This window comes from Sapajus apella, unplaced genomic scaffold (genome assembly GCF_009761245.1).
Source record: "Sapajus apella isolate SASKATOON/1434 unplaced genomic scaffold, GSC_monkey_1.0 scaffold58, whole genome shotgun sequence".
Lineage (NCBI taxonomy): Eukaryota > Metazoa > Chordata > Mammalia > Primates > Cebidae > Sapajus > Sapajus apella.
The window spans coordinates 5,910,806-5,931,038 of NW_022436998.1; the positions used below are offsets into that span (position 1 = coordinate 5,910,806).

Sequence of the window (20,233 nt, forward strand, 5' to 3'; positions counted from 1 at the left end):
CTTCCTAATTATTTACAAGGAAAAAAGGCAAGGCTGGGCATGGTGGCTCATGCCTATAATCCCAATACTTTGCGAGGCCAAGGTGGGAGGATAGCTTGAGTGCAGGAGTTTGAGTCTACAGTAAGCTATGATTGTGCCACTGTACTCCAGCCTGGGGGAAGGAGCAAGACCCTGTCTCAATAATAATTTTAAAAAGCAGAACCTGTAGCTGCAGAACCACATTTCTCTGAAGTCTCACAATAAACTAAAGTTTCAACAGCCTGAAGTTTGAATTGTTTAATTTTACACATCTGTTACTCATTTCATCATTCTAACAACTCAGAGATGTCCTATTATTCTTCTCAACTTACAAATGAGGGAACAGATGCACTGTATAGTTACAAACTGATAAAGAGTCATAAAGGGAGTACAAGGAATAGGAAGAGGGTATGCCAGGGAGACCTAATGTAGCCCTCAGGGTCAGGGAAAATTTCTCTAAATATGAGAAGTTGAAGAGGAGATCTAAGAGGCGAGTTGCAGTCTAGTAGACAAAACAGATCTTAGGGCAGAGAACCGCAGGCAACGGAAACAGCAGAATGATGTTTAAGGAATTGAAGGCAGCACGGGGAGCCCCTTAAGGCAGGAAAGGTAGGCAGGGGCCAGATCACCTGGGTTTTTTTCTCTGTCTTTAAATAGCATGGTAAGGTTAGGGAAGCCAGGAGAGTTGAGATTTAGGGTGTAGTTCTACCTTTGCTCTTAATAACCTCAGTCATCTGTTTGCAGCTCAGTTTCCTGATGTGAAAAAAGTGTGCAAGAGTGGATGGGACCAGAGTGCTTCAGTGGCCCCCATGGTTCTCAAGCTCTGATTCTAGGTAAAACTCTGCTGGAAGGAATTGCCAGATGCAAGCCCTGGATGCTCCTGAATGCACTGAAGCTGAGAGGCCCAGCAACCCAGTAGCCAGCCAGCACTTGCCAGGCTCTGACTCTTCTGTAGATTATGTACAAATCATGGAGAATATCGCAAAATAAATCACACAGTAAGTATGGCTGTAAGCATCGTTTGTTCCCCTCCATCAAAACAAAGGGTGAACTGCTAATCATAACAGCGTAATACGGATACTAATTGCCTTTCTGAGCATTTACTGTGTGCCAGGTTACCAGATACTTTTAGATTTTCTCACAACAGCCCCCTGTTATGGAAAGGAAAGTGAGGCCTCAAGAGATTGCATAACTTTGGGAAGATACCACTCAAATTAGTCCTGCACTCTGATCATGGACAGTCCTGTCTCCTGTTGTCAAAAGTGTTACCTTGAGCAATAACGTTCTCTGGGTTTGCTAAGTGGCTGAGTTGGAATTTGAACCCAGTGCTAACTCCAAAGCTCATAGTGTTGGTCACCATGTGATGCCACCTTCCTTTCTTAAAAAAGAGGCAACTCCTTACTCTATAAATAACATGACATTGTCTTTTGCAGTCCTTTCTGGGTGAGGAAAGTGCTTTTTATAGCATGGAATTGCTCCTGTTTACTTGGTCTCTTTCAGCACAGATTAATACTGCCTAGAGTTTTGTCCTTCACTGTCCTTACACTGTATTCCTAGGTTTCCTCCCTGCAAAAGACAACTCCATGAGACCACATGGTGTTTGTGTGTGTGTGTGTGTGCGCGCGCGCGCCAGCAAAGAAATTTCACTCCCTTCCCTCCCCAAGTCTGCCTACCTTTCTATAAATAATTGTTCTCCTCCCTCCTCTCAGGCCTCTGAGTAGTTTGGTCACTTAACCTAACGCACATGCACACATGCGCGCGCGCAAGCACACACTCACAAAGCGGGGAGGGCAACGTGAATGACCTTGCAAAGGTATCTTGCCGACTGGGGACAGGATTAGCAAACCTGAAACCTCTGCAAATATTTGTCTTCCTCCCGCATTCCTCCTGAAGCGGTTCGCTCCTCTCGCTGTCTCTACCAGTCCCCTCTCAGTTTTGCTCCGCCATACAAAGCCTAACCCACCCATCTCCTCTCCGCAAGCCCAGAGAACTTCATTCCCCATGTTGAAACTCGTCGGTGGCAGTGGCGGGCAGGACTGGGCATGCTCAGTGGTGGGGACAAGTCTGGGAGGCGAGGAAGCCGCGTTTGAAGTCGCGCGGCCCGGGGGTCGGGGAAAGGCGGGTGGAGGGAGCCCCGGCTGGGGGTGTGCGGGGATCCCGGATTCCGCGCCCGGGGCTGGCGTGCTCCAGGCTGGCGCCGCGGGGCCGGCGCGCGGGGGGCAGGGCGCGAAGAAGGTGGGGGAGTCCGAGGGAGGAGGGGAGGAGCGCCGGGTTCGCCATCCCCAGGCGCCGGCTCTGCGGCTGCTGAATCGGAAGCCGCAGGGAGGATCCGGGGAAATAAAGACGCCCGAGAATGACCTCCAGCGAGGCCGCCTGAGCCGGGGCCTGCGCGCAGCCCCGCCAGCCCCCGGCATGGGTGACCGCGGTGGGCAGCCAGAGCGCTCGCCCCCGCACTCCCCAGGGGCCCCGGTGGGCACCAGCGCCGCCGCTGTAAACGGGCTGCTGCACAACGGCTTCCATCCACCGCCAATCCAGTCACCGCTCGTCTGCAGCCGGGGTCCCGTGGGCGGCAGCGACGCGGTGCCCCCGCGCCTCCCGCTCCTGCCCGAGCTCCAGCCGCAGCCACTGCTCCCTCAGCAAGACTCCCCGGCCAAGAAATGCCGGCTGCGGAGGAGGATGGACTCGGGGAGAAAGAACAGGCCGCGTAAGTCCGGCTGGGAGGGGAGCGCGGGCGCTAGGCAGACGCAGCGTGCTGGGCCCGGGACTGGGAGCGGCTGGGGCAAGCGCCACGGCACGCCCCGTGCGCCCCAGCGCCTGCGGCCGAGGGACTGCACAGGGGGGGTTCCCTGAACTGATTCTTTTCCTATAGGGTGTCAAGCACTAAAGGTCGTTGCCTGAGCCTGCCCTTTTGCTCGCTCGTGTCCGTAGAATGGGCGGTTTGGACACGGAGCTTGAGCGGGTCCCTAGGTGAAGGAGCTATAATAGCGAACGCCCTGTCCGCCCTTCTAATTGGTGGCTGGGAAAATGCATGTGTGTGAACATTTGCTGGGATCCGGGAGTGAGGATAAAGCGCGCTGCACAGCCGAGCGTGCTCTCTCGTTTCTCAGCCCCTCTCTCCCCTCTGAGCGCGTCCTGCTGGGACTGCCTGCCCTTTGAATCACGGAGTAGCCGGCAGCGTCTCGGGTCTACGAGAGAGCGCAAGTCTGGAGGCGTGGAGTTTAACAACCCCCCAAAATCACAGCCTATTAGACGCTGTTTTTTCACAGCCAATGAAAGGGTTTTTTGAAAGGGACACACCCACTGATGCCATGTGGGCCGGAACTATGTGGACCAATGAGGATTGGAGGTGGATTTTTTTTTTTTTTTCAAGGAGGGAGGAGGTTGAGTTGAAGGTTTGTAATTGTAATATACAGAAAGCCGAAGTGCATTATTTCACAATCTAAAGCTTGTATATATAATGGTAATTTGCAAAGTGTACCTTCCCCGCAGGACATTGTGGGATGTAAATTTGTAGGTCGAGTTTACAGCTGGTTTTTCTAAGCTGAACCTCATTCAACTGGTTACTTCTTTGTGGGTGCATTTAATGAAGCTTATAAATGGCAAAAAGCAAAGTAAGTAGAATGAATGCTAATAAATGACTGCATTTGAACACTCACCTTTTGCATGGAGGTTGTGTTGTTTGATATAGGGAAATTGTTAAGTAGGTTTTGGATTTCTGTAAAAATTTGATGATTAGCAAATAGCACCTTCAAGTTTTCCTGTTTCTTTCTGTGTTTTTTGACTTTTAGCCTTTCTGCATTGGATTAAGGTTTCTAAGACTTTGGAAACTACTTTGATATGACTGTTTGTGACTCCGATACTTGTATTTTGTAGGTCTGAAATGTTAAGATTTTGTGTGGAACTTTGAAGCCAAACAGCAGATTTGGCTACTGTTGTAAGGTGTAAGGTTGTAATCTAGCACCTGAATTTTTATTTGCTTTTGTTTTTGATGCTTGTTAGAAAACAACTTTCATTAGTATTAATATTTTAAGTCAGGACTTAATATTGGTTACCTGTGATTTATAAGCCTGTTTTACTTATTTTGAAGATACATTTCAGTTATTTCTCTGATCTACATTAACAGAATGTACTAGAGTTTACAATGAAAATAGCCAAAATATGATGAAAGGGAGCTTCTAGCTTAATCTTCTATGTTTAATTGAGGCTATAACACCTCTTGAAATAACTTCTGAGGAATTGAAAAATACACCCTCTAAGAGTATCTTGAAGACAAAAATACTAATCTGAGCCTTAACTTGGGCTTGCAAACCCATGGAAAAAGCAGTTCATCAAAATTGGATTTACACTATTTGCCATGTTTTCTTCCCTCAGATTTGAACAGCCATTTCTGAAATAAATTTTACTGTTCCGAGGAGTCACATCTGGCCTTTTCACTACCAAAATTTCATAGTTAAAATGGTTTAACTTAATATCTTTTTGTCTTGCCTGTTGACATTTCCATATCTTTATAAAAAGAATATTGCCTAATCAGTTGATATTTGGTTACTCTAAGAGGAATCAGGTACTGTAAGAGGAATATTTAGGCACTCTATGAGTATTTACACACTCTAAGATTATTCCTATTTGCTGATGACTGGCAGATTTTACATGAGCAATTTTTGCAAAGAGAAGTTGGGTGCTTTGAATGTAAACTTGAAAGTGTCCCAGTGGTGAAACATCAAGCTGGACAAATAATTATTTCTTCCTTGTCAGTTATAACAATTTGGCCTCTGTCCAACTGGATGTGTTTTAAGACAGCCAGTATTAATACTTGTAAAGGCACCTCAAATGCATCTGTGAATAGATATGTTTCTATTTTGTAATATTGTAGGTAAAGGGCAATACACATTAAAAATACTTCATGTTTGAAAATGATGGATGGAATAAAACAGATCAGTATTTTTAGCTTATTTAAAACATTTTAATCTGACCTCTCAGTGCAGAGACTATTCACCATCCTGCAATCTAAAAATCAGTTCAATGGCAGGGTAATTTTGCTAAACCAGGGAAGAAGAATATTGTCCACTGTTTTCATCTGAAGTGCTGTCATCTCACTCTACTTATCCTTGGAAGGCTTTTCTTAGACTATCTACTTAATATCAGGCTTCCTTAGACACTTTACCCACCTCTGCTACATAGCAGCAGTATGATCTTAACCAAGTCACTAGGTCTCATCTTGAACTGCTGGAGCTAGGTTAGCTGATCTCCAAGTGCTGTTTCCTGTACCTTCAGAATTCTATGGCACTTCAGAGCTGACAGTTCTTCTTACTAGATGACACTAATTATCTGCTCTGCCGTTGACTTAACATTTAATTATGAATGGATTTTTTTGCCTTGTGCTGATTTTATCACGTGTTGTATGTGTTATTTGTCTCGCAAATTGTCTGATTATAGACGATACATTTTTTTCTCATATGCCTTGCACCTTGGGTACAAGGATATATGACTGATGTCACAGAAAAAAGGTACAAGTAACCCTATCACTGTCTCATTGAGGAAGCCATTTCCACCTCCACAACAGACTTTGACAAAAGTCCTTCAGTGGCGTTTCCATAAGGTATCAATAGGGAGATTCCTTTGGTCTGCTTCTTGGCCTTGGTGCGACGATTCTTTGACGCACACTTAAGTAGCACCTCATAAGGTCACCTCATTTACCAAATATTTTGAAACTAATGATAGTTCTAAGATGCTGTGAATGCTAATGTGTTATAAATGGTGTGCTCACTTAAGGGCTTGAATCGTAGCTGGATGATCTTAGTTACTTTACCTATATGTTTCAGTTTCACATCAATAAAATGGAGATAATCTTACTAACTTGTGGAGTTGATATGAGGATTAAATAAGATAATATATATAAAGAATCCTCTTTGGTACATAGCACTTATTTATAAATAGCAGCTGTCTTCATCACCGACACACTAAACATTGTCCACCATTAATCCATAGGACAAGGCAATTGAGCTGGCACATACAACCTCAGGCTGACTTTCTTTGTTTTTTAAAAAAAATACAGGCCAGATGCAGTGGCTCATGCCTGTGATCCTAGCACTTTGGGAGGCCAAGGCAGGAGGATCTCTTGAGCCCCGAAGTTCCAAAATCAGACTGAGCAACACAGGGAGACCACATCTCTACAAAAACTAAAAGTAAAAAAGTTTAGCTGGGCATGATGGTATATGCCTGTGGTACCAGCCACTCAGGAGGGTGAGGCAGGAGGATTGCTTGAACTCTCAGGGTTAAGGCTGCAGTGAGCCATGATTGCACACTGCACTCCAGCCTGGACCACAGAGCAAGACCCTGTCTCTAAATGAATAAATGAACAAACAAATGTAGGCCTAGAATAAGAAAGACCAAAGAGTTATATTTGATCTGCTATAATACTATTCCTATCCCACAATTCTTTCTTTTTCTTTTCTTTTCCTTTTTTTCTTCCTTCCTTTTTTTTCTTATCCTTTTTTCCCCTGAATATAGATAAAAATATTGGATAGCACAAAAATATATAGGAAGAAAGCAGGTAAAAGTATCTGTGATCCCACCACTTAGAGAAAACAACTGTTTAAAATGTGCCATATTTTAATGGTAATTTTGGATCATACTAAGATAAGATTTTGATAACTTTTTTATTAAAAATTTTGGTATAAGCATTTTCTCATGGCATCTAAACATCATTCTTAATGGTTGTGTTATATTTCTGATATTCCATTATGTAGATATTCCAAAATTTGTTTAATCTATCTCTTGCAGCTTTAGACCACACGCAGGGTCTTTATATCACAAAGCACACACACACAAACACAAACTTTGAATCACTGATTCAGACATTGTAGTCTTTTTTTTTTTTTTTTTTTGAGACGGAGTTTCGCTCTTGTTACCCAGGCTGGAGTGCAATGGCACGATCTCAGCTCACCGCAACCTCCGCCCCCTGGGTTCAGGCAATTCTCCTGCCTCAGCCTCCTGAGTAGCTGGGATTACAGGCACGCACCACCATGCCCAGCTAATTTTTTGTATTTTTAGTAGAGATGGGGTTTCACCATGTTGACCAGGATGGTCTCGATCTCTTGACCTCGTGATCCACCCCCCTCGGCCTCCCAAAGTGCTGGGATTACAGGCTTGAGCCACCGCGCCCGGCCAAGACATTGTAGTCTTGATTAGAACTTGGAGTATTTTGCTGTATTAGAAAGCAAAGTGTGGCAGCAACAACTTTGTACATACCTCTTCCTCCCTAAAGTTATTTTCAGTAATATTGGTGAATGTATACTTTTTAGAGGAAGAACATAAATGACACAAAGTAGTATATAGTTGTTGTCTTGAAAATCTAGATATTTTAGACACCAATGACACTATTTTAGAACAGCCATAACACTAGTGAAGAGAGAAGAATGCAAAGGAAATAATTGAGTCACTGAACACTACACTGCAGAAAGGCAAACACGTGAGTATCATCTGAAGGGTTCATGTGCTACCCTATTCCATCGCATTGTGTGGCAACAGGCAGGAATATTGAGTTACATGCAGTCGGTCTTCTAGTCGGTGGTTCTGACTTCTCAAATCATCCAGATAGCAGAAAATGAGTGAGAGTTCATTATGCACTTTGTGTACGGGTTGGTACAGACTGAAAAAACCCCAATCTGTTACCAGTTTTAGCCATCATTGTGAAAGTATAAGGCTTTAATTTTCTAAGTATTGGGATGCTTAGCTTTGGCACTTGGACATTACCTTACCCTTGAACCGGGCTAATTAGAAAAAAACAGTGTAAAAACATAAACAAGAAAAATTGTCTGTCTGTATCTGCATAGATTGTGGGTGCATACAGTATTTTTAACAATTTTAACATAATCAGTACTTCTAGATGGATGAGAGACATTGCAAATTCAAAAACAAAAGGCTGAAATGGAAAGCAGGGTCACACTCTAGCATTGCTGCCTTCTAGGGCATGGTCAGATTCCCAAGTTTGTCAATTAAGCTATGAATTGTACAATACACACTTGAATTGATGATTAATAATTTAAGGCCCAAGTGTCCAGTGTCTAACTGGTTAAGGATCAGGATTCTATTAAATATAATGAACACTCTTTTTCCTCCAAAAGACCAGTAAGTGAATTTCAACATGAATATAATACAAAGCATATTTTATTTGTCATGGTGACCAAAGACAGAAATAGTGTTGTTGACTCTTGACATGTGAGACATTTAACAAGTGACTAAAACGAAACCCATCATAGTTTTGGAGACAGTATAAGTAGGGAAACAAAGGAATATTGGCTTTAACTGACAGGTTGTCTGTGTGTGTGATAGCCTGCATTTTAATATTTTATGTGTGTATATGTTAAGTATGAACAAATTATCATGAAAATTAATAAGGGTCTGACTTCTAGTGTATTTAATTACATGTGCTTTAGCTTTAATAGATAAGCCAGTATTCATCTTGGGATCTTGGGATGACAGGTATTTAGTGTACCCACTGTGGCGTACAGAATTTCTAAGTAGACCTTTTCTCTAGATAGTGCAGCTGTCAAGCTTGGTATCTCATTACCTAATTTATGACACCTTTTAAATGCTTAGAGTTGGGTAGTCGTGTGTGTGTGTGTGTGTGTGTGTGTGTATGTGTATGTGTGTATTCTCCTTGAGAGTGTATTTGAGAGTAGCAGATGATTCAAAGGGCAAATAAATATTATTTTTAGAGAGAGTTACTTCAAAATAATGACCTGAACCTCTAACAGATTTTTCTACAGTTAGAAATGAAGGGGGAAAAAGTCATTGACAGTAGCTTTGACTTACCGAATAATGAAAGTAGCTATTATTGAGTGACATTTCTGTGTCTGTTGTTCTGCATGTGCTTTTACAAAAGCATGCAATTCCCACTCCTACTCTCCATTTTAAAGATGGGGAAAGAGAGGCTCAAAGAAGTAAAGCAACCTGACCAAAGACCTGTAATCAGTGAATGGCCAAAATTGTAACCGAAGTCTATCTTCCTTGCCAGCTGGCTTTGTTTTCCACCACAATAAGCCTATTATTTATCTTGGGGAAAGGCAATGTGTTCTGTAAAGCTTTCGGAAAAGATGGGTGTATGTAGTCTGTACACTTTTGGAAAAACGCTCATCCATGTGTCTGTGCAGGTAACAGTAGCCAACATTAAGGAGCACTTACTATGTGCTAGGCACTAAATTAGACACATGGATTATCTCATCAAATACTCCCAGCAGACTGTGAGGTGAGTACCATCATTATCTTCCTTCTACAAATGAGGAAACTGAGGACTCAGGACTCAGGGTAAAACTATTTGAGTTCAGATTTTGACTCTGCTGCACAGGGCCCTAATGGATTTCATGAAGCAAGTATGGGTAGGGTTCTGTAGTGGAAAGAGCTTTGTTGCCACCAGACCTGGATTCAGATCCTCATTTCCTACTTACTAGCAACAAAGTCTTAGGTGAGATTCTTACTTCATCAAGGCTCACTGTTGAATAGAGATAATGGTGTCCATCTTATCAGTTCCAGTAAGAACCAAATGTGGAAAATGCATGTAAAGTGTAGTACCGTGCCTGGACCCTAGTACCTGCATAGTAAAAGATATCATACTATTTATCATGGTTTGAATGTGTCCCCCAGAACCCATGTGTTGAAAATGTAATCTCCAATGCAACAGTGTTAGGAGGTGGGGCTTAATGGAGGATGTTTATGTCTCAAGGGCTCTACCCTCATGTATGGGTTAATGCCAGTAAGGACTTCAGGCTGCAAGTTCAATATCTTGCTCTTTCTCAAGCATACTCTTTTGCACTTCTGCCATGGGATGATGCAGCAAGAAGGCCCTCACCAGATGGAGCCCCTCGATCTTGGACTTCGCAGCCTCCAGAACTGTAAGCCAATACATTTCTGTTCGTTATAAATTACCCAGTCACAGATATTCTGTTATAGCAACACAAACTGGACTAAGACAGAAAACTGGTACTGAGAAATGAGGCTGTTGCTATAACAAATACCTGAAAATGTGAAAGGAGTTTTGGAACTGGATAACAGCTGGAGGCTGGAAGAATTTGGGGAAGCAGGCTATGAAAAGCCTGTATTGCTATGAACAGAGCATTAAATGTGGTTCTGGTGAAGCCTGAGAAGAAGAAGAGCGCTGTAGTAAAAGTCTAAATCTGTTTGGAGATTGCTTACATGATTGTGATGAGAATGTTGTAGAAATAAGGACAATAAAGGCAATTCTGATGAGAGCTCAGATGGAAAAGAGGAGTAAGGTATTGGAAACTGGAGTAAAGACCAGCCTTGTTATGAAGTGGCAAAGAATTTGGCTGAATTGTGTCTATACCCTAGCGCTTTATGGAAGGCATAATATTAAGAGCAATAACTACGATCTTTGATGGAAGAAATTTCTAAGCAAAATATTAAAGGAGCTGCAAGGCTTCTTTTAACTGCATACAGGAAAATAAGAGAGAAATTATTTAACATTAAAATTTATAATTAAAAAGGAAACAGAATTTAGGGATTCGAAGGATTCTCGTCCTGGCAGTGTGGTAGAGAATGAAAGAACATTTTCAGGAGAGAAGACCAAGGATGTGGGCAAGCAACCAGTTGATAAAGAGATTGATTAGTAGAAATAGAAGGAAGCCAGGGGCTGTTCATCAGGACAATGGAAGAATGACTCTGAAGGCATTTTGGAAATTACTGGTGCTGTCCCTCCCATCACAGGCACAGAGTGCCATGACCTGGGAGAAGGAAATATAGTCATGCCCCACATATAGACCTTTTAACCAAGGAAGGACCACATATACAAACATAGTCCTATAAGATTATAACGGAGTGGAAAATTCTTACTGCCCAGTGATATCATAACTATTGCAACATCATAACTCAATGCGTTACTCATCTGTTTTTGATGATGATGGTATAAGCCTACTGGCTGCCAGTCATATAAAAATATAGCATGTGGCCTGGCGCAGTGGCTCACACCTGTAATCCAGTACTTTGGGAGACCAAGGTGGGCGGATTACAAGGTCAAGGATCAAAACCATCCTGGCCAACATGGTGAAACCCTGTCTCTACTAAAAATACAAAAATTAGCAGGGCGTGGTGGTGGGCACCTGTAGTCCTAGCCACTTGGGAGGCTGAGACAGGAAAATAGTTTGAACCCGGGAGGTGGAGGTTGCAGTGAGCCAAGATCACGCCTTTGCGTTCCAGCCTAGTGACAGAGCAAGACTCTGTCTCTAGAAAAAATATATATAGAGAGAGCATTTACAGTTGTGTATAATACCTTCTATTGGGACAAGGTGTGGTGGTGGAAGATAGGGATATTGATGACCTTGACTCTATGTGGACCTAGGTTAATGTGTGCATATGTGTATTCATTTTTAACAAATAAGTTTAAAAAGTAAAAAAATCAAAAATTTAAAAAATAGAAAAAAGCTTATAGAATGAGGATATAAAGAAAGAAAATATTTTTGCACACCTCGACAATGTGTTTGTGTTTTAAGCCAAGTGTTATTACAAAAGAGTCAAAAACTTTTAAAAATTAGAAAGTTTATAAAGTAAAAAAGTTATAGTAAGCTAAGTATAATTGGTTAATGAAGAAATAAATTTCTTTTATAAATGTAGTGTAGCCTAAGTGAGCAATGCTTGTAAAGTCTACAGTGTGTATAGTGATGTCCTAGGCCTTCATATTTACTCACCACTCACTCACTCACCGGAGCAACTTTCAGTCCTGGAAGCTCCTATATGTGCCCTGTACAGGCATACCATTTTTTGTCTTTTATACCGTATATTTACTCTACCTTTTCTATGTTTGAGTATGTTTAGATACATAAATACTAACTGTTGTATAACGACTGCCTACAATACTCATCACAGTAACATGCTGTACAGGTTTACAGCTTAGGAGCAATAGGGTTTACCATATAGCCTAGGTCTGTAGTAGGCTATACCATCTAGGGTTGTGTAAGTATACTGTATGCTGTTTACACAATGACAACATTGCCTAATGACACTTTCCTTTGAAAATATCCCTGTCGTTAAGTGACATGTGACTATATATCAAAAGAGAGACCTAGTGTGCCCTCTGGATCTTGGGGGTTCACTGCTCAGGGCTGCCTGAAGTCTCTGCTCTCCACATTTCAATACAGTGCTTCTTGCTCACCCTAAGGGCAAGCAAGAAGGGTGGCTCAAGGGTGCTCTGTTGTGGCTTAGGCCACAGCTTTGGAATGTGCAAACAGCAAATCTTTGTGGCATCCATGTGGCGTTAAGTCTTCAGACACGCAGAGTGTAAGAATTGTGGAAGCAGGCCGGGTGCAGTGGCTTACACCTGTAATCCCAGCACTTTGGGAGGCCAAGGCACGCAGATCACAAGGTCAGGAGATTGAGACCATCCTGCAACATGGTGAAACCCTGTCTTCACTAAAAAACACAAAAAGTTAGCCAGGCGTTGTGGCATGTGCCTGTAGTCCCAGCTACTCAGGAGGCTGAGGCAGGAGAATCTCTTGAACCTGGGAGGCGGAGATTGCAGTGAGCTGATATCACACTACTGCACTTCAGCCTGGGCAACACAGTGAGACTCCCATCTCAAAAACAAAAAAAAAACAAAAAGGAATTGTGTGGAGGCATGGCTTTCTCCAGCTAGATTTCAAAGGATGTCATAGACAGCCTCAGGGCCCAGGCAGAGACCTGCTGCAGGGGTGAAGCCACCAGAGAGTCCCTACTAGGGCAATGAACAGCATAACTTTGGGGTCATAGCTACCACAGAAAGTCTCCTAGAGCAATGCCTACTAAAGCCTAAGGAGTGGGGTCACACCAACACCCCAAAACTGTGGAACTATCAGCATGAAACACCTGTCTGAAGAGTCACAGATGCCTGACTCCAAACTGAGAGCTGCTGCATGGGTAGCACCAAGCAAAGCTGTAGGGGTAGGCCTACCTACCTGAGGCCTTGGGGGCCCAACTGCCCCTCCAGTGTGCCCAGATGGTAGGACGTGGAGTCAAGGAAGATTACCCTGGAGCCGTAAGATTTAGTGGTGTTTGCCCTGTTGGGTTTTGGACTGCAGACTATCCCTTTCTTCTTGCCATTTCTCTCTTTTGGAATGAGAATGTCTATTCTGTGCCTATTCTACCATTGTATTTTGGAAGTAAGTAACTTGTTTGAGGTTACAGGCTTACCGCTGGAGGGAAGGGTACCTCCAGATGAATCCTGCCTTGAATCTCATCCATATATGATTCAGATGAACTCTGTACTTTGAAATTCTGAGCTGATGCTGTAAAGTTATGTCTTTTGGGACTATTGCACGAAGTGAATGTATGTTTTACGGGAGAAGAGCATGAATTTGGGGAGCCGGGGTGGAATCCTGTGGTTTAAATGTGTCCCCCAGAAAGCATGTGTTGAAAATCCCCAGTGGAACAGTGTTGGGAGATGAGGCCTAATGGGAGGCATTTAGATCATGAGGGCTCCATCCCCAAGAATGATTAATGCCATTATAAAAGGGTTTGAGGCTGTGAGTTCACTCTCTTGCTCTCTTGTGCACACGTGCTCTTTTGCCCTTTCATGCTTCCATCATAGGATGATGCAGCAAGAAGGTCCTTGCCATATGCAGCCCCCCCATCTTGTCCTTACTAACCTCTAGAATTGTGAGCCAGATAAATTTCTGTTCATTACAAATTACCTAGTGTTCTGTTAACAGCAGCACAAAATAGACCAAGACACTATTAATACTAGCTTTATTTATACTAATAGAGGACATTCTCTCTCTCTCTCTCTCTCTCTCTCTCTCTCTCTCTCTCTCTATATATATATATATATATATATATTTACACGTCTATACAGTTGATCGTTTAGCAAATATATATATATTTATATATAGATGTTTAATATTACTTTCATTTCTGTTATTTAATTACAGAGGCTTTTGAAACTCTGAAATAACAGGATTTCCATAAACTCATCTTGCCCTGACTGGGAATCTTTTGGAGATTGGATTTCAGAGTATTCCCCAACCTGATCTGATATCACCTCCTCAATGGAAGCTTCCCTGATACCCTCTGATTTTCTAGAAGCAGGACACATGGCCTGTGTCACAAGTCTTGACCTCATTATCATAGATTGCCTCATTGCCACTCCTGAGACCAAGTATAGAATACCCTGTCTGAGAGTGATGCTGGCAACTTAGTGAATAAGAGGACAGTGGAATTTATTTGATTGCTAATCTTGTGTCAGGATATAGTTATTTTTAAAAAATGAAATATCCTCCTTTTATCTTAACTGTTTGATATCTCAGCCCTTGAGTGAGGCAGTTATAGGCAGAGGAGATGAGAAGAATAAGAAAAGTGAGTACTTCTCCTTTTTAAAAGCCGCATTAATTGAACAAGACTTCAGGATTCAGAAGAGCTGTATCCAGTTCTTGGGTCATTTTTTTTTTTTAACCCATTCTCTGAAAAAATGTCCTTGCAATGATTTGCAAGACTCTAGAATCCTCCTCTGGCATATGATGAATGAGATGAATGTTTCCCACTGCTTGCCTTCAGCCCCAGCACATGCACCTTCGAGTATTCTTGGCCTCGATCCTACACTGAATCTGAGGCTGCAAGGACTGCAGATAGAGGCTTAGGACAGACTGGACCTGTGTGAACCTCTGTGAGTTGTGGCTAGCCTGGGCAGCCAGTTACTTGAATACCCCTTGGGCTTCTGGACAGACAACTCTGTTATAGCCCTCGGTAGACAGTCGGGGGCGAGAGAGATAGGAATGGATTTGTTGACTTCAAGCCTGACGTGAGTTAGCAGTATGATAAGGCTTCCAGCAAAATGTAAGCACTCAATAAATGTTAACTATTATTATTGTGGTGGTGTTAGATGTTCTTCCTTATACTTACTCATAATCTCCCTCCCTGTAACCTCTACCCAGTGGTTCTTGACAATTCAGTATATCGAATTCATCTTCTATGTAATAGCACATAAGATAAAGATAGCTATGTTATCTTGACTCTTTCTTTGGGTTCTCCTCTTTGATGAATGCCTGCCAGATTCTACTCATGTGACTCAGATTGTATTGGGTTGCTGACAAGTATTTAAGCAAGATTGGAGAGTGGCTTCTTGGGGTTGTCATAAAGGAGATCAAGTAAGTATTGACCTGGGTGGCCTTGAACTCTGCGATTTAATGATTCCCATTGGACCCACAGGGTCTAATCAATTTTTAATTTATTTGGGTTAGGCACTGTGCTAGACTCTGCATGTGATATTTGCTTTCATTTGGGCTCTGCATATGACTCTAAGCTAGAGTGTAACCTGAAGCCAACTGTGTGGCTTGATTTCACTCAGATGCTGTCATGGCTCCAGAAATCAACTAAACTCTGTGTGAGTCTGGACCTGAACATTAGTGGAGCCTGTTTACTATTCATATTCCTCCAACTACCTATGTTTGATTTAAAAAAAAAAATTAAAGGGATGTTATGTTTTTAGAATGTTCCATACTAGGAAGTTAGTATACATTTGACTAAGGAGATAATCACATCTTCTTACTTTTTATGGAAGGTCTTATCATTTTTTGTGGAAGGCTTTTACTTTATGAAAGGGTCCAAAAATGATTTATTCTTTGGGGCGACCACAAACTATTTCATCGCCGGGCGCGGTGGCTCAAGCCTGTAATCCCAGCACTTTGGGAGGCCGAGGCGGGTGGATCACGAGATCAAGAGATCGAGACCATCCTGGTCAACATGGTGAAACGCTGTCTCTACTAAAAATACAAAACATTAGCTGGGCATGGTGGCGCGTGCCTGTAATCCCAGCTACTCAGGAGGTTGAGGCAGGAGAATTGCCTGAACCCAGGAGGCGGAGGTTGCAGTGAGCCGAGATCACGCCATTGCACCCCAGCCTGGGTGACATGAGTGAAACTCCGTCTCAAAAAAAAAATTTCATCAACACTTTTGAAGAGCGGTAGGGGTTTCATTAATTATGCCATGACCACAGGCACAAACTGGCATTATCCTCGGCAAACCAGGAGTTTCAGCGTTGTGGTAAAGCCAACTTATACAGACTATGGGAGTTGTTTATACACATGACTTTCCAACTCTGCATTTCAATATCCTTATGCTGATAGCTTGAAATTGGCCATGATGGATATATGTACATCATGGAAATTGACAAACACTAAAAATCAGGGCTTTATTTTCAGAGAACCAATTGTTAAACATTTACCAGTACACAATGACTGGGACACAGTTCACAGAAGAGACTCAGAGAAAAGTCCCAGCAGGCATCAGTAATACCAGTTGAATTATTGAAGCATTTGAGGTAGAGAAGGGGAGTAAAGGTCAACATGTCCTTTGCTAAGTAGGACAATGTCAGAAGATGAGAAGTTTGATGAGGCAGGCTTATTTTCAGGAAATAACGTGTTCTACAAATACTTCAGGGATCACTATGGTTGGTATGAGGATAGAATTTCTTTAGAATCACATCGTTATTTTCTTCCCTTTCTCCCACCTAAATTTCTACTGTAAATATAGTTGGGCTCTGTGCTGGATTACCCAGCAGGTAGACCAAGCAGGTGTTAACTGTTCCATCAATGCTAGGAGAAGAAAATAATACATGTGCTTTCATGTGAATGGATATATATATAGACATGCATGCACTAAAGTATTAGTCATAGGAAAATTATAAATTTGGACTTATTCCATAATTTGTTATTGGTTTTGTTTCCTAATAACCAATTATTTTGAGTTATTTGTTCATTGTGGATTGGGGAATACCATTTATTTTTTTCTCTTAAATAGGTATAAACCTGTCCCCATTTGAGCCTTGTACCTTTCTAGGGTGATTTATAATTTATTTATTGCTGCTGAAATGTCAGGGTGAAGTTGCCAGAATATTTTCATCTTATGCTCCTGGTTAGAATGAGCAGATTGAAGTTTGTCCCAGCAAAAGTGAAAGCAGCCTGATAATTCGGTTCCATAAGCAGGATCTATGTGGCAAAAAAGAAACTTCCCCAGTTTAGACTCATTTGGTTTTTACTCCAAAGGTCATTGTGCTCTACATGTCCTCTTATTGTCCTGAGTGAGCATTTTGGAAACTGTTGGGATTTTAAAAACTTTTTCTGCATTTTAAACATTATACAAAACTAGGGAATATAGCATAATGAGCTGCCAGGTACTTATCACTCAGCTTCTATAATTATCAAATCATGTCCAATTTTATTTTTTTTATTACACACCAATCTCCTCTCCGCCAAACTGGATAATATTGAAGCAAATCCCAGTAGTCATATAAGTTCAGTATTAAATGTTTTTGTCTTTATTTCCAAAAGAAAAGAACTCTTAAAAAAAAAACCATAATCTGTTATTTGCTGAAAAAGTTAGCAGTATATTATATTCATTGAGACTATAGTGTTTTATGATGCACAATTAGATAAATTCAGCTATCTAATCACAAGTAAAATTGTTACATCTCATTTGTAGCTGGATAAATGAAAACCTGATTTGTGTTGCCCCTGGAGAATCCTTTCATTTGCCCATACCTGTTATTGTTTGTTTATGATTCATTTTTTTTACCATTTCTTCATGGTCTGAGATTTGAAACCTCATTATTGGAATGAAGTAGTCCTGTGCCAAAGGTATAGATTAAGACTAAAGAACAGTATTAAAAGAATTCCATCCTTCTCCTTTCTTCTGAAGCCATTTGGGTGGGGCCAGTGGGAGCAGGCAAGCTAGCTCTCCTGAAGACAATTAGGATGTAGGACTGGCCTCAGGCCTAGGATTCAGGAGTTGCTGAATTCAGGATTGAATCAAGTATTTACAGAAGGGATATTACTAAAATTTGCAATTTCATGCAATCTTTAGACCTATGACTCTGTATTTTAATTTAGCCCAAGAGCAAAGAAAAAGATGCGGAATCAGTATCATTCAATTTATTGAACATTCCTGGGATCAAACTAGTTAAATACAAGTGAATTCCTGTCTGTGTAAACTGCTGGAAATGGTTTCCTTTTGTCAGCTTTATGAAAATGTGCTTCAGATGCATTTTATACATCGCTGCCTTCTTTGAGAAAGGAATATCATTTAACATATTCTAATAATTTAGGAACTTCATTAATATCAACTTTTATACTGGTTTGTAATACGGAAAGTCATAGGTAATGATGTACAAGTGTTTGGGTTTGTTCATTCATGGATATTTGTTGTGCAACTGCTATATCCAGCTTGTAACTTTAAAAGATGTTTGTTTAGAGATGCGATTTTGCTGTGTTGCCCAGGCTAATCTCCAACTCTTGGGCTCAAGCAATCCTCCTGCCTCAGCCGCCTGAGTAGCTGAGAGTACAGGGATGTGCCAGCAGCTTGCATGTAACTTTTAGAGGGTCCAAATATTTGATTCAAAAATTAAAAAAAAAATTTTTAACTATTGAAAAACTTTAATTTAAAAGCACATTAGAGATCACCTAATATTTGGGGGAGTTCTCTGAGCCTCAGTTTTGTAATCTGTAAATAGGAAAAGTGCCAGCTTCATTGGGTTATGAGAACTAAATTAAATACTGCATGGACAGCTGCCAGCACAGTGCCTAGCACATAGTATGGCCTAAATGTTAATTGCTGTAATGCTGCAAATGCTGCTGCTGCTGCTGGGTTAACTCATTTTTTAGAGATATATTGGAATAAATTTCTTCTGAATTCTTATAAATAAATCATTGATTGGCAAGTTTGTAGCTCTAAAGTCTCAAAGTTTGACCTGTATATATCTGTCCACATAAGATTGCACAAGGTAATATACCACTTCAGCACACATGTACCAGACTCCATTAAGTTTTAGTCAAGGCTTAGACATATTTTCTTGGCAAACCCTCTTACCTTGGCTTAGGTCAGTTATGTAACAAGTACATGGGTAACCTGTCAAGTCCCGGTAATGCTGTCTTAGAGTTTTAGCACTAATTAAAAGGTTTGGATGTTTTTTGTTTGATTTTTATATGCGTTGCAACCAAAGTGAGGCGTTTTTAGATATTTTTAGTATTCAGCTTCTTGTGAAACATTTTCAGTAAATCTTTTCAAGCTACTGAATCAGTTTTGATTCAAGAAATCCCTGAGATTGCAAGGGAAGCTGTTCAAAAGAACAGTTACAATTTGCAGTTGCTCTCTCTGAATCAAACTTTTCTTCAAATTATGTAATCCAAATAAAGTACAGAAATAAATGGGTGAAATTCATGAAACTGCAGCTATCATCTATGACAGTTTCTAGCCTTTATGTTGATCAAGCATCATTGTTCTCATTAATTAACTTTACATTAGATGTGACATGATTTGTAAAATGAGACAATGCAAATAAGATGTTGCCTTTATCTCTTTCATATGTGGGGTTCAGAGTTAAGATGGAACTTTTAAAAACTCCAACACTAAAGAATTTGAAAAATCTTACTCTTAGTGATATGGAACAACACTATGCCCCAAACTAGCCCCAGGCAAAGAAAATATTTTGAATGTTCATATTTATATTTTATAAAGTTTTAATCCCTTTTCTCAATCAGATATTACATCTTTGTGCCTTTGATAAAAATTGATATGGCAAAAAAAAAAATTCACTTCTAACTACAATGCCTTTAAATTCTGGCAACGTGCCAATGATCACCCCAAAGGCAGCTGAGAGCTGGAAGGAAGCAAACATTTCTGAGCAATGAAAATCGGTGTTGGGAAGTAGATAAAGTCAGAGATGCTCGTGCATCTTACACTTGAGAGTACTTCCTGTGCTTTCCCTCAGAATCTATGTACTCTTTTAATTTTATTTTTTAAATTGGCAAATAATCATACATACAGTTTTAACAGACTTGCTTTTCTGGTTTCTCTGCATTCAGGCATGGCGGGTTCTGGATAGATATATTGCAGTAACACTGACAGCAGTGAGAAATTAACAGCTTTAGACACAGAAAACTATAATAGAGACAAAAGAAGATTCAAACCATAGCAGCCTGGGAAGCACAAGTTTATATGATTCCTGAGGATATCAGTGTATAGTGGGCACAATAATTGATTCTCATTTGACTGTGAATCATCAAGAAGACCTCAAATTTCATTCAGTCTGTTTTGTTTAAGAATATGGGGAAGTGGGTTGTACATTTTAGAAAGGTTATCTTTAGGAACTGGTATAATTGGCATTTATATTTTAAAAATTTATCTTGAAATGAGAAAATTGAGATATAATTCACATATACCATACGATTCATCCATTTAGAGT

General features: G+C 41.1%; 1 protein-coding gene across 6 annotated transcripts in view; it reads left to right on the plus strand.

Annotated features, from left to right (window-relative positions):
• Positions 1-961: 961 nt before the first annotated feature.
• Positions 962-20,233, plus strand: part of PANK1 (pantothenate kinase 1) — a 62,602-nt gene continuing 43,330 nt past the window's right edge. Inside the window, exons 1-2 of one of the 6 annotated variants that reach the window (XM_032245577.1) lie at positions 3,323-3,629; positions 9,815-9,908. In XM_032245577.1, coding sequence (XP_032101468.1) covers positions 3,615-3,629; positions 9,815-9,908 — 109 coding nt within the window. In that variant the 5' untranslated portion in view covers positions 3,323-3,614. Of the gene's footprint in view, positions 1,017-1,727; positions 2,723-3,320; positions 3,630-9,814; positions 9,909-20,233 lie in introns of those variants that run through there. The other 5 variants (XM_032245578.1, XM_032245576.1, XM_032245575.1 and 2 more) reach the window with 5 other exon arrangements.